At 43.3% G+C, this 20,342-nt stretch overlaps 1 protein-coding gene across 1 annotated transcript in view; it reads right to left on the bottom strand.

Moving 5' to 3' along the window:
* The window catches only part of ACSL5 (acyl-CoA synthetase long chain family member 5), a 125,351-nt gene that overhangs the window by 11,742 nt on the left and 93,267 nt on the right, over nucleotides 1-20,342 (bottom strand). Inside the window, exons 13-17 of the mRNA XM_069239391.1 lie at nucleotides 17,185-17,319; nucleotides 16,910-17,005; nucleotides 13,182-13,254; nucleotides 11,742-11,830; nucleotides 11,540-11,656 (exon numbers count right to left, since the gene is read on the bottom strand). Of these exons, the coding sequence (XP_069095492.1) occupies nucleotides 11,540-11,656; nucleotides 11,742-11,830; nucleotides 13,182-13,254; nucleotides 16,910-17,005; nucleotides 17,185-17,319 (510 nt within the window). The remainder of the gene's footprint in view (nucleotides 1-11,539; nucleotides 11,657-11,741; nucleotides 11,831-13,181; nucleotides 13,255-16,909; nucleotides 17,006-17,184; nucleotides 17,320-20,342) is intronic.

The following is a 20,342-nucleotide window of genomic DNA, read 5'->3' on the forward strand; positions in this document are numbered from 1 at the left end:
TAAAGGTTAGACATATAGGTGACTTATAAGTTACTTAAGTGCAGTGTAAAATGGCTGTGAAATAACGTGGACGTTATTTCACTCGGGCTGCAGTGGCAGGCCTGTGTAAGAATTGTCAGAGCTCCCTATGGGTGGCAAAAGAAATGCTGCAGCCCATAGGGATCTCCTGGAACCCCAATACCCTGGGTACCTCAGTACCATATACTAGGGAATTATAAGGGTGTTCCAGTAAGCCAATGTAAATTGGTAAAATTGGTCACTAGCCTGTTAGTGACAATTTGAAAGAAATGAGAGAGCATAACCACTGAGGTTCTGGTTAGCAGAGCTACAGTGAGACAGTTAGGCACCACACAGGGAACACATACATATAGGCCACAAACTTATGAGCACTGGGATCCTGACTAGCAGGGTCCCAGTGACACATAACAAACATACTGAAAACATAGGGTTTTCACTATGAGCACTGGGCCCTGGCTAGCAGGATCCCAGTGAGACAGTGAAAACACCCTGACATACACTCACAAACAGGCCAAAAGTGGGGGTAACAAGGCTAGAAAGAGGCTACTTTCTCACAGTCTCCTAATCTCTCAGCCTCTCTTGGGCCCTCCCTCTCTCGCTTGTGTGCGCTCTTGCTCTCTTTCCTTACTCCACTCCGCCCCCTTTTCCACCCTTCTCTCCCTCTTCCCTTTCCTATTAGCTCTGCAGTTGGAGAAGCTCTGGTAAGTCAGTGGACAGCCATGCCCAGTATATGAAGAGTGGCGTTGTGTGGGATTTTGATTTTCCTGCATGTTTCAAGTGAAGGGGGTGGTTGAGACTTCCACAGCTGGGAGAATGTGATGTGTTTTTAGGGTTTTATCTGCAGGAGGCAATACAACATGGGCGTGCTAACTTGACGAAACCCATGTCTGTGCTTTTATTCCATCCGCTTGGGTCATGGTAGGCGCCATGCTTCACGGGGTAAACTGTACTTTTTGGCAGTAATAGAATGTTTTCCTATTGTGTGTAGAATATGTATGGTGAGGTGTTAAGGGCTGACTCCACAGGAAGAAAGGGATACACTTATGGGGAAATAAATCATTTAAAGGGCAGAACTCTGATACCAGTACGAAAAGTGGCCAATCTTAGCCATCTCCTATGCAGGTAGGACTATATGAGAGATAAAATGCTAGCTCAGAACCTCAAGAGCTGATATTCCTTCGTTTCAGGCCAGCCAAATCCCACACCGGCATTGACTTTTGGTGTCTATGAGTGATGTCAATCCCAGACCCCCATGCCGTCTTGCCACCTCGCTAAGCAGTAAGTGCGAGAGAAGGCACACCGGAGTCATAGGCTGTGTGTGTGGCCACTGCCCAAGCCCCTCCCCCATCCCTGAGGCCAGCCTATAGCAGTTTCCTCCTCACTCTGCCAGTGGTAGGGAAGATTCAGAGCCTGTGGACGCAGGACACCTCTCTGTGGGCACGTGATCACCACATGGCCCAGTGATACGCAGAGATGTATAATCTCTTGTGAATCTATCATTTTGACCTGTTTTCTTCGCATTCACATATTTTGAATGTCACGTTTCCCAATTTAGATAAAAACTGCCTATGCTAGAATGCAAGCAAAGGAAACCAAAACAGGATGAGCTATGGCCTGGTGGCAACGCCCCTCCCCCCACCAGTCCACGGGCCCAGCGACGAGTTGCCACTGAGCAACTCACCCGCAGCAGAGCCCTCGACTGCACGGCACCTTAACACGCTCAGAAAGGAGCACTGGATCCTTGAGAAAGCCAGTGAACGAATACAAACAATTGTTTTTCTGCTGCCTTAATTAAGTGGCAGGCCGGGGTCAGTCACGTCTTGAAGTGAACATGTCTGCCTCATTTGCTCTGATTGTTGTAGGAGAGCAGGGGTCACGCGCCTGGGGACAATTATCGGGTTGAAAGGTGTTATTCCGAAAACAGCTTAGTGAAGCAAATTGGCCCACAGGAGGTTATCAATTCCCCAGGGATTGGACGGATCGGCTGTACCCAAGGAGTCGCTTAATTAATACAGCTGCTTCATTAAAGACCACTCAAGCTTTTTCATATTCCTTGATTTAAGTTTCCTCATTGAGTCAGCATGAAATAAACCCCATTCGGATCCCAATGCACGCGATATGTGACAACATGTTGCGTTGATGTTTGTATTGCAATTTTAGAAAATAGCAACCAACAACTAAAGTTGACCTTTTATGTCAGTTTTTTTTAATATGGCCCTCAATTGTCCTATTCGATAGGCTTTTAGTTTTTGTACAACATAGTTCAACGAGTTTATTTATTGAGCATCAGTAATGTGCTGAACCGGTTGAGAGCTTGGCATGGAGTTAATGGGGTTCGCCCAGGAGCAAACAGTGTAGTTCAGTGGTCTCCAAACTTCTTAATGCTGCGCCCCCCCAGTTGAAAAAAATAAGAATCTATGGGTCCCCCTCAGAAATTTTCAAAAATATTTTATAAAGATGGCAATGTTTAAATATGTCTGGACCTATTTAAACATTGCAGTTAGTACCTGTTACCTTTTGAAAAATGCAATAACATGCTTTTGCTTAAAACAAAGGCCTGTAATCTGTATAATGCTTCTTTTGGCCAGAGTTTGGCGCCCCCCCTGGGACCACTTGAGGCCCCCCCAGGGGTACCCGCCCCCCAGTTGAAGACCTCTGGTGTGGTTTGAAAATGGAGCCAGATTTGTAAAAGAAGTCTTTTGTTTCCGCTGTTCACATAGTAGCCTTTAGGTCATTGAAGATCGTGTAAACTTTGGCCAAAGCCATTGTGTACATCCCTCTTCTAGCCTTAATTGGCTCGTGTAGGTTCATCAAGAGTCCTATGCACTTCAAAATACTTGTGTCAGAAATAGTAAGTTGTTCTTGTCATGTGCCAAGAGTCACAATGAACTACTCACGGTCTGGATTTGCTTTCCTTTTATATATTTAAAACAAAATATATCAGGATTCGATGAGTTACTCAAACCTTACAGTGGACAAGTTGAAATGTCTACTGTATGTTGTAACAGGAGTCTAAAATAATAACAATGAAGTAGTGTAGGAGTGTAGGGTCGCCCTCTTCTTTAAAGGGCATAGGTATTGATAACCCTTATAAATGTTACAGACATACAGATCTCTTCCACAAGTTCCTCAGGATGTTAAATACTACTTTGCATGCTTGTCTGAGCAAGTATGCAATCTGCTCCAAAAGAGGAAAGTATATTGTTCTTTTCACAGGCACAGTATTGCAAATATTACTGTGATGACCAACCTAGACAGTAAACGTCAACGCTCTCTTTTTCTCACACATGGCATGTTTCTTTCTCTCTCTCCCTGCCTCCATTCTTTCTCTTTCCCCCTTTATCTCACTTGCATTATCTTTCACTCTCTCATCTGCTTTTGATTCATCGCTTACCCCTCCTTCCTCTTTTTCTCTCTTTGCCTCCACTCTCTCCACTTCTTATCCCTCTTTCACACTTGTTTTATATAGATCAGTCTCTTCTCTCCCTACGATTCTCTCTCTCTTTCTTGACTGCTCCCTCTTGCTCTCTGTTCCCTCCCTTTTTAGGGTTGAGCCTGCGTAGCATGCGCTTCCGCATGCGTACCGCTTGCGAGACGCTGAAGTACTTAGAAAAGGGCTCGGAGCCCCGTCCATGTCACGTCGGTGTCTTTCATTGGATCGTGGGCTTGCCTTTTAAAATATGCTTGCTTTCATTACTGGAAGGCATGCATACGTCATTCCTTTTCTGGTGGTTAGCTCTCCTTAAGCGCATGGACCAAGTACTGAAAACATATGGGGCTCGCTGTTTTCAGTCCGGTTTGTGGACTACTTTTTCTCTTTTTTTGCAGCGCGATCTCGCTCGTTTAGCAGAGCGATCACGCTAATTTTTTTCCATTTAATGAGGCAAGAAATTCTGGTTGGGAGTTTACATCTGCTAATAGCTCTAACTCTGAGAAATGCGAGACCCGTTGCATTGCAAATGCTTGTTTTCTGTCTCTTTCCTAAAGTCACCAATGCACAATCCTTAAGTAGCAGGCTGAGCAACACAGTCATTTACATAATAAAGAAAGCAGATCATGATATCAATAAAACGTCAAAGGTGAGTGAGGAGTGGGCAAAATAATGAAATCTTTTCACTGTGAAGTATTCATAATTTCCATTAAAAAATACACATATTACACAAAATGCGCTTCTCCACTCATCTGCCATACGTATACACCAGGAATCAAGGTTAACTTGATGCTACCAGCGCCTGGAGACCTGCAAGGACTTAGGAACCTTAAAAATCGATGATGAGGGTAAGGGAGATTAAACCTGTGTAATAAACAAAAGTACCTTGGCCTATGACGCAAGAGAAATTGAATAATTTCAGCAAAATAGCTAAATGGCGCATGACCACATTTGAAGATTGTACAATGTTGTCTGAAGCCCAACGTTATGAGTCGATTAGGAGTGGACTTTGTGACTGATGAGGTTGTAAAAAAATTAAGTAGGGCAAACTATAGCTGCAGCTCATCTCTCAGTGAAATAAAATCGAACATGTTGGATGGTTTCACCAAGTGACACAGTCACCAATTTATATTGCGCCTCATTCTCATCAGTAATACTGGGTTTAAGCACTAATGCTGTTAGCGTCTGATTGTGGATTCCAAGTGAGGTACAAACTGGACATTTTCTCTGGGGTTTTGTCCTACTTGCAAATTCATCCAGGCACTACCAGGAGAAAATTGTGTGGGGAGACAGGTTGGAACGGAGCGAAGGAAACCATGGGGCGAAACCAAAAATGCAACTTATTTCCCACCCTGACCTAGGAAACTCAGAATGAGTAAGTAATGCCACCTGTGCCCATTTATTGACTGAAAAAGTTACTAAGAATCTTCAAAACAATTGTAATTGGCACTGATATACAGATAAAAAATGGAGCCTCTGGAAAAAACTGTAGTGACACACAGAATCGCACCCTGAGTATGTATCATGGAGTTATTACCTTTTAAAGTTTTTTCAGCGGGAAACAGTGCTTAATTTGTACAGAAATAAGTGCCATGCCCTTATTTTTCTAAGAACCCGACCGCGCTGGTGCTGAATGTTGTGGTTGCCAAATACCAAGGCTGTCTAGTATTTAATAATCTTATGCCTTTTTCATCCACTAGTATGCTATCACGTATGTTGTATGTTCGTTTTCATCCCTGCTTTCTCCCTTTGTAATTGTTTCAGGCTTTCACACCCTCCTCCTTTCCCCATTTGCTGTTTATCTCTCTCTTGCTCTGGATGAAAGTCTGATGATTAAAAATAAGTTCCGGTTCCCAATAAGGAGTGCCACAGTTAACAACCGTTGGCAAAGCCAATAGGTCTTGTCTTTACAAGAGTGTTGGCTTTGGCAATGTGTTTTGCCATTTTGTACACCAGTGTCACTGCTGTTCAGTATGGCTAAAAGTTAGTGAGATGGAGTGTGAGAGTTGAGTGGGGAAGTAGAGTATCGTAGAATGGATTTGTTGGAATGTCATAAAGTGGAGTAGGAGTAGGAGTAGAGTGTTGTAGAGTTGAGTAGAGGGAAGTAGAGTTCAGTGGTTGAGTGGCAGAGAGTATTGTGTAGTGTAGTAGAGTAGAGTTGGGGTGGAAAAGGGTGGAGTGGGTTGGAATGGATAGAGGTAGTGGGGTGAATTTGTTTGGAGTAGAGTGGATTGGTTTGAGGTTGAGTGGGGTGGACTGAGTGGAGTGGAGTGGATTGTGTCTTTGGTGTGGTGGGTTAGATTGTATTTAGGTGGGTGGTCTGGATTGAAGTGATAGAGCTGGGGTGGATTGGAGTGGGATGAGTAGGGTGGATTAGATTGGACTGGAGTGGGGTGGATTGGACTGGAGTGGATTGGATTCACTAGACTGGAGTGGGGTGGATAGGATTGGAGTTGATAGATTGGGTTAGGGTGGGGTAGATTGTATTGGGGTGGATTGGAGTGGATTGATCAGAGTGGTGTGTGGTAGATTGAACTGGGGTGGGCTCGATGGACTGAAGTGGGGCAGGCTGGATGGATTGGAGTGGGGTGGGCTGGATTGGAATTGAATGGGTGGATTGGAGTGGATTGTGGTGGTTTAGAGTGGTGGTGTGGGGTGGATTGGAGTGAGGTGGATTGGATTGAAGTTGGTAGACTGAAATGTGTTGGTTAGATTGGAATGGGGTGGGTGGATTAGATTGGGGTGTGGTGGGCCACAGTGGGGCAGACTGGAATGGGGTGGAGTGGAGTGGAGCAGATTGTCTTGGACTGGAGCAGGGCGGATTCGAGTGGGACAGATTGTTTTGGATTGGAGTGGGGCAGATGGGAGTGGGGCGGATTGGAGTGAGGCAGGTTGTTTTGGATTAAAGTGGGGCAGATTGGAGTGAGGTGGACTGGGGTGGGGCAGATTGTTTTGGATTGGACTGGGGCGGATTGGAGTAGGACAGACAGGAGTGTGGCTGATTGGAGTGAAGCAAATTGTTTTAGATTAAAGTGGGGCAGATTGGAGTGAGGTGGACTGGAGTAGGGCAAATTGATTTGGATTGGAGTTGGGCAGATTGTTTTAGATTGCAGTGGGCAGATTGGAGTGTGATCGATTGTTTTGGATTGCAGTGGGGCAGATTGGAGTGTGGCAGATTGTTTTGGATTGCAGTGGGGCAGATTGGAGTGGGGCAGATTGTTTTGGATTGTAGTGGGGCAGATTACAGTTGGGCAGATTGTTTTAGATTTCAGTGTGGCAGATTGGAGTGTGGCAGATTGTTTTGGATTGGAATTGGGCAGATTGTTTTGGATTGCAGTGAGGCAGATTGGAGTGTGGCAAATTGTTTTGGATTGCAGTGGGGCAGATTGGAGTGGGGCAGATTGTATTGGATTGTAGTGCAGCAGATTGCATTTGTGCAGATTGTTTTAGATTGCAGTGGGACAGATTGTTTTGGATTGAAGTGCAGCAGATTGCAGTTGGGCAGATTGCTTTGGATTGGAGCAGAGTGGAGTGGGGCAGATTAGATTGGAGTGGGTTGGATTGAATTGGTGTGAGTGGTTTGGATTGGAGTGGGTGAGGATTGGTGTGGGGTAAGGTGCAGTGGATCGTAGTGGGTCAGTCTCGAGTGAGGTGAATTGTGGTGTACTACAAGATTATGTGTTAAAGCATCATTTCATAAATTAGACATGAAAAAGAAACAATGTTCCATTGCAATATTTCGAACAAGATAATCGTCATCTTTTGAGAAGAGCACCCAGGAGCAAAAACACAAGAAAACATTAGTGGAAAGTGAGAAAATACAGCTTGGCAAAATAAAAGAAAATTAGCTATAAAAAATAAAACTTTGCAATGTTGTTTGTTTTGCTGGGCAAGTTTTTGAGAGTGTCAAGCTTTCTGTTTGCAGAGCACTACCAGTTAAAAAGAACAAAATAGTACCTAGATCACGCCAGGTGCAGAGGACGGGCACTGATTACTTTGAATCAATCAGTGCTTGGTCCCTGCGCCACAGAGTGAAACAGAAATGATGCCAGGCCTGAAGTGCCGAATTATGTGGCTGTAAAGTGGAAGGTCACAAAAGCCAAAAAATGGTGAGCGATAGGCACGATCCAAGCCCTTTACTGTACACAACAGAGTCTCGCTAGCGCAAGCACTTGCGGGCTCAACTATAAAAACAAAGGTAATTCCTAGTAGGGTACAATGTGTTGCAAGGGTGAGTGAGGAAGACCAGAAATAACAGCGTTATGTCAGTTCTCCTCCAGGGCCAGCACAACCCTGAGAAGAGTGGTCCTTGTAGCAAATACTGCAATGGTGCCTGGAAATGCAGAAACCTGATATTACCTGAAATTCTGTGTAATGCAAAGGGCTTCATTTTTAGATGTTGCCAGTCTCGCCGACCTAGATTGTGAAAGATCTATGTGGGCTCACCAAGAAATTTACAGCCTGCCAGTTGCTTTATTGTCACTCTCATTTGCTTGCTTTTGTATTTGTTGTCTTGTCTTTCCTTTTCCTTTCCTATTTTGTCAATCTTGTTTATCTCGCCCCTAGAACAAAGTCTATTAACCAACCTTTGGTTTGGCTGACTAGTATCCTTCCACTGCTCTGTTTTAGGGAACTTTCTTTCTTTTTGGTTAATTACTCCTTGAGAGTCCATATGTTTTCCAGTTGTTTGTGCGCTCCCCAAAAAACGCCTGCCCTCCGGTGTCTGTATTGCTCTCTCATATATATATATATATATATATATATATATATATATATATATATATATATATACATATATGTATATATATTTTAAACAAAAGCGTCCTCTCTGTGAAAGCGCACTCCCACCAGGTTAATTTAGGAAAATCAAAATTCAGCAACTCACAGCGAATTCCTTTCAGTCTTTTCAAAATTCAGGCCTATATCGAAAAAACATCTCTGGACACGTGTTTCGGGGTTGATCCCCTCATCAGCAGAGAAACTAAAAAATATATCACCCTCGTAGGTGCAGCCATTGCTGGATGTGTTCCAGACTCTCATTCCTTTTAAAGACCACATACCTGGCTCGTTCAGCAAATTCAATTGCAAGCACCTGATTAATATATTCAAGTACCAGCCCAAGTGCATGCTGGTTACGGTAGTCCTGCGCATTTGTAGTTGCACCCAAAGTGGGTTGCTGGAGCCAGACAAAATCATGAAAAGAATACAATTCCTTAGTAGGCGAATTCGACGTGAATTTTCAAATTAGCTGCATATATTCCAACCTGCTGCTCGAAGTGTGACAATCCATTTTAGTCACACCGACCTGCTCAGAACACAGTGGTGCTGCTTTCCCGGCTGGACCAGCCGGTGATTTATTTTAAACAAAAGCGTCCTCTCTGTGAAAGCGCACTCCCACCAGGTTAATTTAGGAAAATCAAAATTCAGCAACTCACAGCGAATTCCTTTCAGTCTTTTCAAAATTCAGGCCTATATCGAAAAAACATCTCTGGACATGTGTTTCGGGGTTGATCCCCTCATCAGCAGAGAAACTAAAAAATATATCACCCTCGTAGGTGCAGCCATTGCTGGATGTGTTCCAGACTCTCATTCCTTTTAAAGACCACATACCTGGCTCGTTCAGCAAATTCAATTGCAAGCACCTGATTAATATATTCAAGTACCAGCCCAAGTGCATGCTGGTTACGGTAGTCCTGCGCATTTGTAGTTGCACCCAAAGTGGGAGCAGCAGGTTGGAATATATGCAGCTAATTTGAAAATTCACGTCGAATTCGCCTACTAAGGAATTGTATTCTTTTCACGATTTTGTCTGGCTCCAGCAACCCACTTTGGGTGCAACTACAAATGCGCAGGACTACCGTAACCAGCATGCACTTGGGCTGGTACTTGAATATATTAATCAGGTGCTTGCAATTGAATTTGCTGAACGAGCCAGGTATGTGGTCTTTAAAAGGAATGAGAGTCTGGAACACATCCAGCAATGGCTGCACCTACGAGGGTGATATATTTTTTAGTTTCTCTGCTGATGAGGGGATCAACCCCGAAACACGTGTCCAGAGATGTTTTTTCGATATAGGCCTGAATTTTGAAAAGACTGAAATCAATTCGCTGTGAGTTGCTGAATTTTGATTTTCCTAAATTAACCTGGTGGGAGTGCGCTTTCACAGAGAGGACGCTTTTGTTTAAAATATGTATATATATATATCTATATATATATCTATATATATATATAGATATATATATATATATTATGCACACACACACACTTTTCGCACTCCATCTTCTGTACTTCTCTTCTGTACTTCTGTTCCTGCCTTTGTGTTGCTTTCTCACTTGTTTGCTTCTTTCCTTCCCCCCACCCCAACTGCTTCTTCATTTCCCCTCAAACTTTTCCTTTTTTTTGTTCTTTCACACTACAAAAGTCTTCATTTTTTTTTACCAGCGGAGGCAACACATCAACCCGGCTGAGTGGCCAAATCCAAGCTGTCTGTTGAGCAGTGCATCTCTGAGCAGAACCAACATGTTTCATTGTATCGGTGCATCCTCAAGCAAAACTGATGCATGGCAGCTGCTGTGTGGATTGGATCCAGCACAGAAGACTTACATCGCTACTGCACCGTACATCTTGGGTTTGATGTATCGCCGTTAAACCACCACTGCACAACGCTTCCCTGGTGCAGGTCCTTGCATCCCTTGTTGACGACAGCCACAACCATTACGTCAAAGCTCCACATTACAGTTTCACCGCTCGTCCGAACCAATTCATCATCTCAGCTGTGCAAAGTACCCCTGACACCATCCTTTGCATCACAAGCCCTTCAATGGGATTCTCGATGTTGACGGAACAAGACCTAACCTGGTGTGAGATCCTTTTTGTGTGATGGTTTGACTGTTTTAATGTTTGAAATATTGCACAAATACTTGACAAATTGGCCTCAAGGAAAGCCTCACTGCTCTCAGCATGACAAGGGTGTTCCCTGCATATAGTATGGGTTCAGAGTCAAGTACATTGAAAACTTAAAGAGCCTCAGACCCTTCCTGTTATATGGGAAATGATATCATGCTGTGCTAGTAATGAAATCACTCACACTTTTCCTCTTTGCTTGTTCAGCTTTCAACCCGGATACCCCAGCACTGGAGATAAGTATTACTGATTGCTTGTTTTCTCTCCACAATGGGAATATGTTACTTCTGGAATAGTGGTGATTATTATTTGTGCCTCTTAGCTGTACCCTAGATTTTTGGGAATTTTAGAGACGTTAATCCTGAAAATTCCCTGTAAGCATCTGTCTCCTTGGCGCTTTGGGGTTTTTACCTCTGATTGCTGGATGCTGAAAACTTCTTCAGATGTCCGGTTTTCAATACCAGTGAAAGGGAGCATTCTTAAAAGACTCTGGAGTATCATTAAGGTATACTCAATTTGCTTTCAGTTGGCCCCATTAACTGCAAACCACAGAAGACCAACAAAAGAGGGAGATTCTCAACCAAACCACATGGACCCCATAATTCACCAATAGCATCAGGGAGTCACAGCACCACAAAAACCTAACTTGGTAATGTGGCACGTTATTGACTGATGTATTGAACTGTCCACAATCCAAATTAGCATTGCCATAATATTGCACATGATTATCGTTCATATGTTTTGAATGGCACACGATAGCAAAATTGTCCATTTTTATCAAGGACCAGAGAGCAAACAGTTTCACGAAGGAACATTCCATAATGTACCTCACTCGTGGAAGCAAACACAAAGGTTTCAAGGAGCAATTTTGTCCCTAGGACAGTTTTTCAAATCATTAAACCTTTTATTGGGTCATCATGAAAATATAAACAGTGTATTGGACATGTGGTAACGAACAATGATGTATTTGTAAAGGATCATGACGATTATGCATGTAAACGAAGTATGCTGAATCTTACTGCCACCACTCCAGCAACACAGACTCCCCCCACAGCATCCCTCTTCAAATGCTACCCAGGCATGCCACACCCTACACTTCACTCCAGAGGTTAAACCCACGACACTAGAAGCATGTGGCAAAGAAAGATTTGAGCTATATCAAAATTTGAAATAAGCAAATAACCTACTGGCAACCATTTTCCAATGTCACCGGTGTGAAGCCATCCATCAGCGTCAAGAGCTTCTGCTGTTTTCTCTGGGTCCTTGAGGTAGCCTTTAAACACATTGGTTCCTTTGATGCAGACCTATGTAGATGAATAAAAACATTGAATTTTGGACCTTTGTCAGGTTATGCTTTGGCCCCAACCACAACATGTGAGAAATATTTACCTCTCCTTCCCCGTTGGCTGCAAAGTAGGTCATGTCTGGTACGTCTTCCAATTTGACAATATTGCAAGGAATGGGTGTGCCAACATGACCTGAAATGGGAATAGGTATGTATGTTATAGGGAGTAAGTACTTTATCTAGCACTGCTGAATCTGAAATCGGTTACCTCGCTTTTCCTTCCTGCTTGCTTATTCTATCCATAACTGTGAAATGCACCTCTATGCCTCTTCGCTTGCTCTTCTTAGATAGGGGCTTAAATAAGCCGTTTTTCCTTTTTTGATCTTGGGATATTTCACAAGAGAGGAACTCATTGCATTGGAAACAAATGTATGATATTTTGTCTAATAGTTTCCGAGCACGACAACTGTTTGGAACTTTCTTCTCATGTTTCAGAAGAAGAAGAAGTTTCTGTCTACTGCCTTTTTGCATGAGAACTATTGAATCAAACATAGACTTACAGTGGGCTCTGGGTCTGCCTCTAGCTTATGAATTAATAAATGGTGTTCTTGTCTATCTCAGTTCACTCCTCTTAACTTAATGTTTTTTCTCCCTAATGTTGTGTATGTCCCACCCAAGGAGCTTTTGGGTCTCATCAAGTTTTGACTGGACGAATTACATTCCTGGAGTGATGACACCATGAGCGATTACCATGCATGTGAGCGTGTGAAACCATGTTTATGTGGGGGCCTTTATTTGTTACTCTCAGTGCTTAATTTGTACTATGATAAGTGCTGGTCCCAAACGTATGCTCAAAAGTTGCCAGCAGGACTGCAGAAGATTGTGGTGCTGAATAGCATGGATGCATAATCTTCATTCTACCTTATGCCTTTTTAATCCATGACCAGGCACTCGCAGTGCTCTTATTTCACTCCTGCACGTTCTTTATCGTCCGTTTTCTCCTGTTGTCACTGTTTTTGTATCTTTCTTTTGCTTCATCTCCCCCCCGTTATGTTTTTCTCTCTCTTGTTTTGTTTTACATGATGCTGCAAAGCAGAGACTTTCCTTTCAATGGTGCTTTACACAGTGGGAATGTTACAGTGGCACAGCATCTATGGTTTACATGTTGATACTATGTGGACGCTCGGTATGGTTATGGCGCTTTACACAGTGTGAGTGTTACAGTGCCACAGCACTTGTGGTTACATTTTGTTACAATGTGGACGCTCGGTATGGTAGTGGTGCTTTCTGTGTAGCAATGGTGCTTTACACCCTGGGATAATGCGGAAAGTTAGCGTGGCAATGATAGTCCGCACACTTGCTCAGTGTAAGCCATTCAATGGTGCTTTCTGAACTAGGAAAGTGTGGTGCTTTAGATAACTGGAGCAATGTATAGTTGTTCACTTTACATACCAAGGCCATATAAAAAACTATTATTTTATTATTAATAACATGACTTCTGTTAACAGTGACGCTCCCACCATGGCAGTGGTCCAGACTCTTACCTGCTGTCCAGTCTCCAGGAGCTGTCATGGTGCATCCTGCTGAACACTCAGTTTGCCCATAGGCTTCGAATATCTGTTTCGAGGAAGGAAGCACATCCTATTAACAAAGGCCAGATCCAAAGAATATCAATCCCACCTCCTGTATGCACATCACAGTGTACAATGCGCATTCATAATCTGCACTTGACTAAAAAGTTTTGAAAGGACATCCACAGAACAAACTTTGAAGATAATTTGCTCAACTTAAACCAGCCCTTGATGGACCAGCGTTACTTCTGGAGGGCGAGAGGGAATAGTTCATGGTTGTGTGAGCTTCCACCTGACTACAGTGAGTGTCTCCAGAGTGTCTCTTATAACTTCTCACCGTTTTCATGAATGACTTTCCTGCACGTTTTCCAGGTGAATGATCATACTCATACCAGGGTGCACGTGTGGGGGGGGGGAGAGCACTAAGGGGCCTGAGATGTCATGGGAGGCCTCAGAGGATGACCAGAGGACACTGGTCAGATTAACTGCTGCGGATACAGGGATTGAAAAGGAAACAGCAGTTGAGAACGGGGCTGGCGGGAATAGGCTGAAACAAGGGACGAGGCAGAAATAGTGAAATAGATGGGGACGGTGACAAGGAAAGTGACAAAGCCAGGAGGGGTGGGGATGAAAGGCTAGGAAAAAGGAGAAGCATGCAGATGGGAGGTACCGGGGCGGATGGTGAGGAATGTTAGGAAAGAGAAAGGGATTGTCAAAGGAGAGAAAAGGGAGTAAAGAGGATAGGGGAATTGTAAAGACATAAAAGTATAGATGAAGATGCATATGTTGCAGAGATTCTGGAGAAGCAGCAAGTGTGCAAGACGAGAGCAGAGAGGAGTGCTGAAAAGAAGAAGCATCTCGCTGCACAGCAGGACAGAGATGAAAGGGATGCATGAGATTCAGCAGTGCAGGGAGAGGCAAAGGAGGGAGAAGGTAGGAGGAGGAGTATTTCTTTATTTACATCTCTTTATCAGGTGTACATCTGGCTTTGGGGGTGTTGACATGGTGTACAAGTTTGATAGAGTTTTGCAACTGAAGAGAACAATTATTCAGGAGAAATCTACAATGTAGTCTATAGTTATTCAACATGAAAAATAGGCAACAGTAATCAATAACATCAGGGGTTCGGAAAAAAAGTCAAGACATCAAGCAATGAGGAGGAAAAGTCGGCAATGGAGGATGTATAAACAAAAACAGCTCAAGTTAACCATAGGGCACCTGAGTGGTACATCCAGCACTGTCTGGCACAGTGAGTGGCAATCGGGACCTATTGTTAACAGGGTTGGCCTTGAAAGTTCTACAGAAGCAGCAAGTCTGGTGTGAACCAGAAGAAAATGGAAGGAAGAAAAGGGATTGATAAAGACAGTAACAGAGGTTCTGGAAGGAGCTAAGGATGCTACTATGAAGTACCTAGGAACACTTACTCACTACAGCAGAACACCATGTGAATTCTTACATGACAACTGTGTGCATCTTCCTTTTCAATCTTCCACTCTAGTCGGAATAGAATCCACTTCATGACTCTTCCCTGTGTAATTATCTGTATATGCTTTTATGTTATTTGAGTTGACTTGTGAGTTATCTCCAGGGTGGTCTCCAGTCTGCATAGCTACCATTTATTAACCAAAAACCCAATCTCCATTTTAATCAGGCTTGTGGCAAGATTGAAATTGGTTAGTGTAATAACTTATATCTCAACAAAACCCATTCCTTGTCTATATATATTGTTCGAGCTATTCCATCGTAATTAGGAAAACTGCTTGAAAATTTCATTTGTTCTCAGTTTTCTTTTAACTTAGATTTTCACTCACTTGATCAGTTACTCCTCTCTGTCATGATCAGGTTCAACACAATTCTCCGGTTGTTTGGATGTTGGGAAGAGGACTTGTAGACGGATGCTCTAAAAGTCATGCTGCTTAGTATAGTGCTTGATTTGTAAAAGAGTAACTGCCAGTACCCATGGTTTTTCTAAGAAGCCTGCGGTTGGTGCTGCTGAATGTCAGCGTGCCCAATGCCAATCATCTCATGACTCTTAATCCACCACCAGACCAGTGGCGGCGGCAGCTTTAGAAGGGGGGCGGGCGGGAAGCACACACTCATTCTTTCACACACACACGCAAGCACGCACATCCATTAACAACACTCATAACATTCAAACGTGCACGCACCAAACATTCATTTTAAAAGATCACACGCACACACACACTCATTCTTTCACACACATGCACGCACATCCATTAACAACACTCATAACATTAAAACATGCACACACACCAAACATTAATTTTAAAAGATCACACACACACTCATTCTTTCACACACACATGTACGCACACACATCCAATAACAACACTCATAACATTCAAACATGCACGCACCAAACATTCATTTTAAAAGATCATACACACACTCATTCTTTCACACGCATGCACGCACACCCATTAACAACACTCATAACATTTAAACATGCACACACACACCAAACATTCATTTTAAAAGATCACACACACAATCATTCTTTCACACACACATGTACGCACACACATCCAATAACAACACTCATAACATTCAAACATGCACGCACCAAACATTCATTTTAAAAGATCATACACACACTCATTCTTTCACACGCATGCACGCACATCCATTAACAACACTCATAACATTCAAACATGCACGCACGCACCAATCGTTCATTTTAAAAGCACACACACACTTACCTTCAGCCTTGGAGGTCCCAGGAGGGTTGGGACTGCTGCCTTCCCTCATTGGCTGACCTTATGTCAGCCAATGAGGGAAGGCAGCAGTCCCAGCCTCGTCACAGAGTGGGATGGGGTCAGTGAGACTGCTGACCCCACCCCACTCTGTGACAAAGTATCACTGATTGACACTCACCCTGGGCACTTCAGGGCTTAAACCTGAAGCACCCATGTCAAAGTCAATGGGTGACGCTTTCCTCGTCACCCAGGGGATGGCCTCGAGGCACCTTTGCTGAGCCGAGAAAGTCACGCCCACAGGAGCTGTGACCTCTTCAGCCAAGTAAAGTTCAGCTCAGGCAGCCAGGAGTCTGTGCAAATCGCGCATGTCTGCTCCTGGCTGCCTGACCTGAACAGGAAGAGTGTCTGTCAGGCTGACCTTTGTTCAGCCTGCCAGACACTCTTCATGAGGGGCAAAAGGTGGGGGGGCGTGGCCCCTCCGCCCTAAAGGACAGGTCGCGCCTGCACCAGACTCTCTCTTCCTCTTTATCTCACATCTTGCAGGTACCTGCTTTCTTTCTTTGATACTGTTGTCTTTCTCTTTCTCCTTCCTCCTCCCTTTTCTATATTTACTTTCTCTTGCTCGGGGTCAAAGTTTGATGAGGAAAAATAAGTACCAGTCCCCTAAAAGGAGTACCGGGGGCCCCATCTGCACCCACCAGCTCAAATTAATCACTAGCTTTGTAGATTTTTGCAGCATTGAAAGGTGTTGTAATCCCACATTTCAAAACTCTTTTTCCCGTTTTGATACCTTTGTTAATTCACTGCTGAATATCTTCATATCGCACCTCCCTACGGGATTTCCTGAACATACTTTCCTTTCGCTCCATTATGACAACCCGAGTAATTAGTTGCTATATCTACGAGGGTATTAGTACAAGCAGGATCTACTTTCAGTGAGCACTGGACAAGGATTGTTTGGTCTTCTCAGGTGATTGCACTTACCTGACACCCCAAGACTGCCCTCAGAAACGTCAGCACAGTGGGAGAGATGGGGGCTGCAGCAGTCACCATGATTCGCACCCGCCCCCCCATGGTATCCTGTAGAAAACATCAAAAGGGCATCAGAATGCTGTAGACAAGTCCGCTATTTTGCAATCAATGCTCAGAGCATAATCTATAAGTAAAGGCATTTGTAGCACTCTTCTGCCAGGCATGAACATGTCTACGTGCACAGTCCATGCAACACGCAACATAGATGGATTAAGGAGTGGCCATACCTGGACTTTCTTGAAGAAGTATTTGTCCCAGATGCTATCATTTCGGATAACACCTTGTTTAACCTCGGCAGTCTTCCGGGCTACGGCAAACTGCAGAATTCTCTTCTTGAGAGGCGTTTGTACTCCGCTGTGAACCTGTGTGGAAAGAGTTTACTTGTGAAAAGAATCCAAGGCTTCTGAAGGGAACATAGGACTGATTCACAGCACCTTTGCAGGCTCCCAGCTGAAATCGACGCATACCTCAAGGGTCCCAGGATCATAAACATACTTCTCTGATAGAGCTATCTTCTAGGTGTGCAGTGTACGCAGGGATATATTTACTGAGATTCTGTGCCGTGTTTGCATTACAAAAGTGACACAAATTAACACAAAATATGTTTGTACTTATTTACTTTCCAGCAAAACCTATTTCGACCTGGAACATCATTTGAACATCAAACAAAGCAGCGCTGCTTTGCAATACTTAGCGCCAAGGGGACATTTCATGGGTGGTGCATTGGCGTTCCCATGCAACAACCCAAGGTTTTTGACGCAAAACCCTGTTTGCTAAAAAAAAAAAAATAGACAGGGTTTTGCATACAAAAAATAGCGACAATTTCAACTGGCCGCTATCACAGAGAAATGCTTTTATTTCTCCTTTCTTTTCTTTTCCGGCTTTGCATGTGTACTGCATTGCACACAGTTAATCTAAGCATGGTATTTTGTACTGGAAGGATATCCTTTCAGTACAAAACCTATGCTAGACTCATGCAGACACCCTTGCACTATGGTGCAAAGGTGTGTTTGTGGCGCACAACAGCAAATATCAGCGCCGGTGCTAGGGAAAGGGGACGAGGAGAGGAGAGTGCCATATCCCTGTAAATATGGCATTCTACTGCTCTCTCCTTCTCAAGCAGCGCAGCATTTTTAGCTACTGCACTGTGCTGTATGAGAATTTTGTAAATCTGAGCCACAGTGTCCCTAGTGAGGATCAAAGGAGGGAATAGAAAACGTCCATGGAAATAACAGTATGGGTATTAAAATATGTTTGCCAATATACTTAAGAGTACTGAAGAACCTGATGAAAAGAAACATCCCCTAGAAAACCAAAGCCTGCATAAAACTGTTCCTGTCAAATTGTTTGGTACCATGATCACTGTCCACTCTCAGGAAGTGTTAGGTGAAGTACAAGGAAACAACATCTCAAACAGATCTGTAACCTTATATATTCCTCTATCAATGCCATTCATGGACGCCTAGACTGCCCGTGACAGCTGTTTGTTTATAAAGGTTTAGATATCCTTTCATAAACTTTTAAACAAGAAATATTCCGAATTATTCACTTGTAAAATACAAACAGCATTCATTATTTCATTCACCACCACTGGGAAAATATAAATGTATACTTTCTCTAAACAGAGAATTTATCTAGACACACTGGCATTCAGGAATCAAGAGCACGATTTTGTCTTCACAAGAATCAGCACAATGCCAAAGTCATAGAAACTAGGGACAAATAAATATTTCTCTGAAGTCTGTTTTAAAGCAGCAATATACAACTGCAGTTTCAAGCAACAGTCACTTTAAGCGGTTGTTCTTTTATTATAAATGTAAGCCCAGATTTACTAATTGTTGACATAAAGTAGTACAGCATCCAAATGTGTAGTGCTGTGTTGCACACAAGAGAAAACACAGTGCAGAACCACATGTACAAATATTGGCCTGCTGCTGGTGTCACCCCCTGCCCAGGTGCTCATGCAAACCTGCCATGCGTGATGCATAGACTTATAGCATGGTGCAGAGGTAAATGGACTCTGGTTATGATAGGATTTGTACTGAAGGCATACTCTTCTAGTAGAAATTGCTAGTTGCAGAAAAACTCAGAGAGTTCCCACGAATTGGATGTGTGCTGTACACTGCACTGCAATACACATGCAATATATTGTTTTTTGTGGCATGAACATATTTCCCCTTGTTTGCACCTACAACTAGTTGGTGTTGGTTTCCGATGCAAAGCCTAGTCTGGCCATCTTAGTAGATCCTGCTTTGCATCAAAACCAATGGGTATCTGCAATGATCCATCCCAGTAATTCTCCCTTCATGAACAGTGGCGCAAAGCAGTTTTTGCAATTGTGAAGTGCAGCTTTCCAGCGCAAAACATATTTTGTGGTGGATAGTAAGTAGCATGGGCCGTTTTCTGTTGCGCTAAGGCTGATGGAAAGGCTTAAGTCTTGATCTCAGCCTTCACAGGCCCAACTTGTATTAGATCTTAGTTAAGTGGCCATTGTGTGGCGTACATTGGGGAGTTGTAATAATTTCAATAGAAGCACACAAGGCCTGCAGTAAATAAATTAGACTCAGATTAAAAATCATGGCACAGGAAAGGAAAACGTCTGAGGACTTTGCATAGGCGCAAATGGAATTCCCCACATTGACCAAAGGAGTGCCATCCTCATCAATTCACCATACTCTTACATCACACAGCCTACATATCCACCTTCTTTACTCTTGCCTCCCAGCTGTCTTCTCTTCAATTTGTCCGTCACAGCTTTTTTATGGATTCAGTTGTTCAAAACAGAAAATATGTTTGTCTGGAATGGATTGTAAGGTAGCAGGTTAATTGTGTTCTGAAAAGTGCAATTTTATCACAACCTGCCCTTCAAAATGATCTCAAAGCAATAGCTCCAAAGACGTTGTACCTGTTTTATGGATGAAACTCCTCTTATTTACTAGGGAAATGAAGTGTGGCATTCCACAGCAGTAAAAGCTATTTTTGTCGTAAGGCAATTGAAAATGTTGAGTGTGGGATCTTTTCATTGCTCTTCAATACTATCATTAAATCTCACCTACATTCCATCCATGCATTTAAGTTATGCTATGTTACGTGTATTTGTAAAGAGCACCATCACTAGCAAGGGTATCCTGGTTCTGAGGATAGCACATGCACTCTTGTTCCTCAAACCTGGATGTACCAAAATCTACTCAGTGGAATGCTTCTTTGGCTGCTTGGTGCCTGCTTCTGGAACTGATAACCCTGATCACTTCAGGAAAATGGTGAAGTCTGACTCTTCTATTAGAACTCTAACAGTGCTTTCTGCTTTTGAAGTGTTCACATGGACTTAACACTGATCGAACTGAATTTCCCAAGTCCAAGAGACTCTGTGGCACAGTTGGTACAC

This window comes from Pleurodeles waltl, chromosome 6, assembly GCF_031143425.1.
Source record: "Pleurodeles waltl isolate 20211129_DDA chromosome 6, aPleWal1.hap1.20221129, whole genome shotgun sequence".
NCBI lineage: Eukaryota > Metazoa > Chordata > Amphibia > Caudata > Salamandridae > Pleurodeles > Pleurodeles waltl.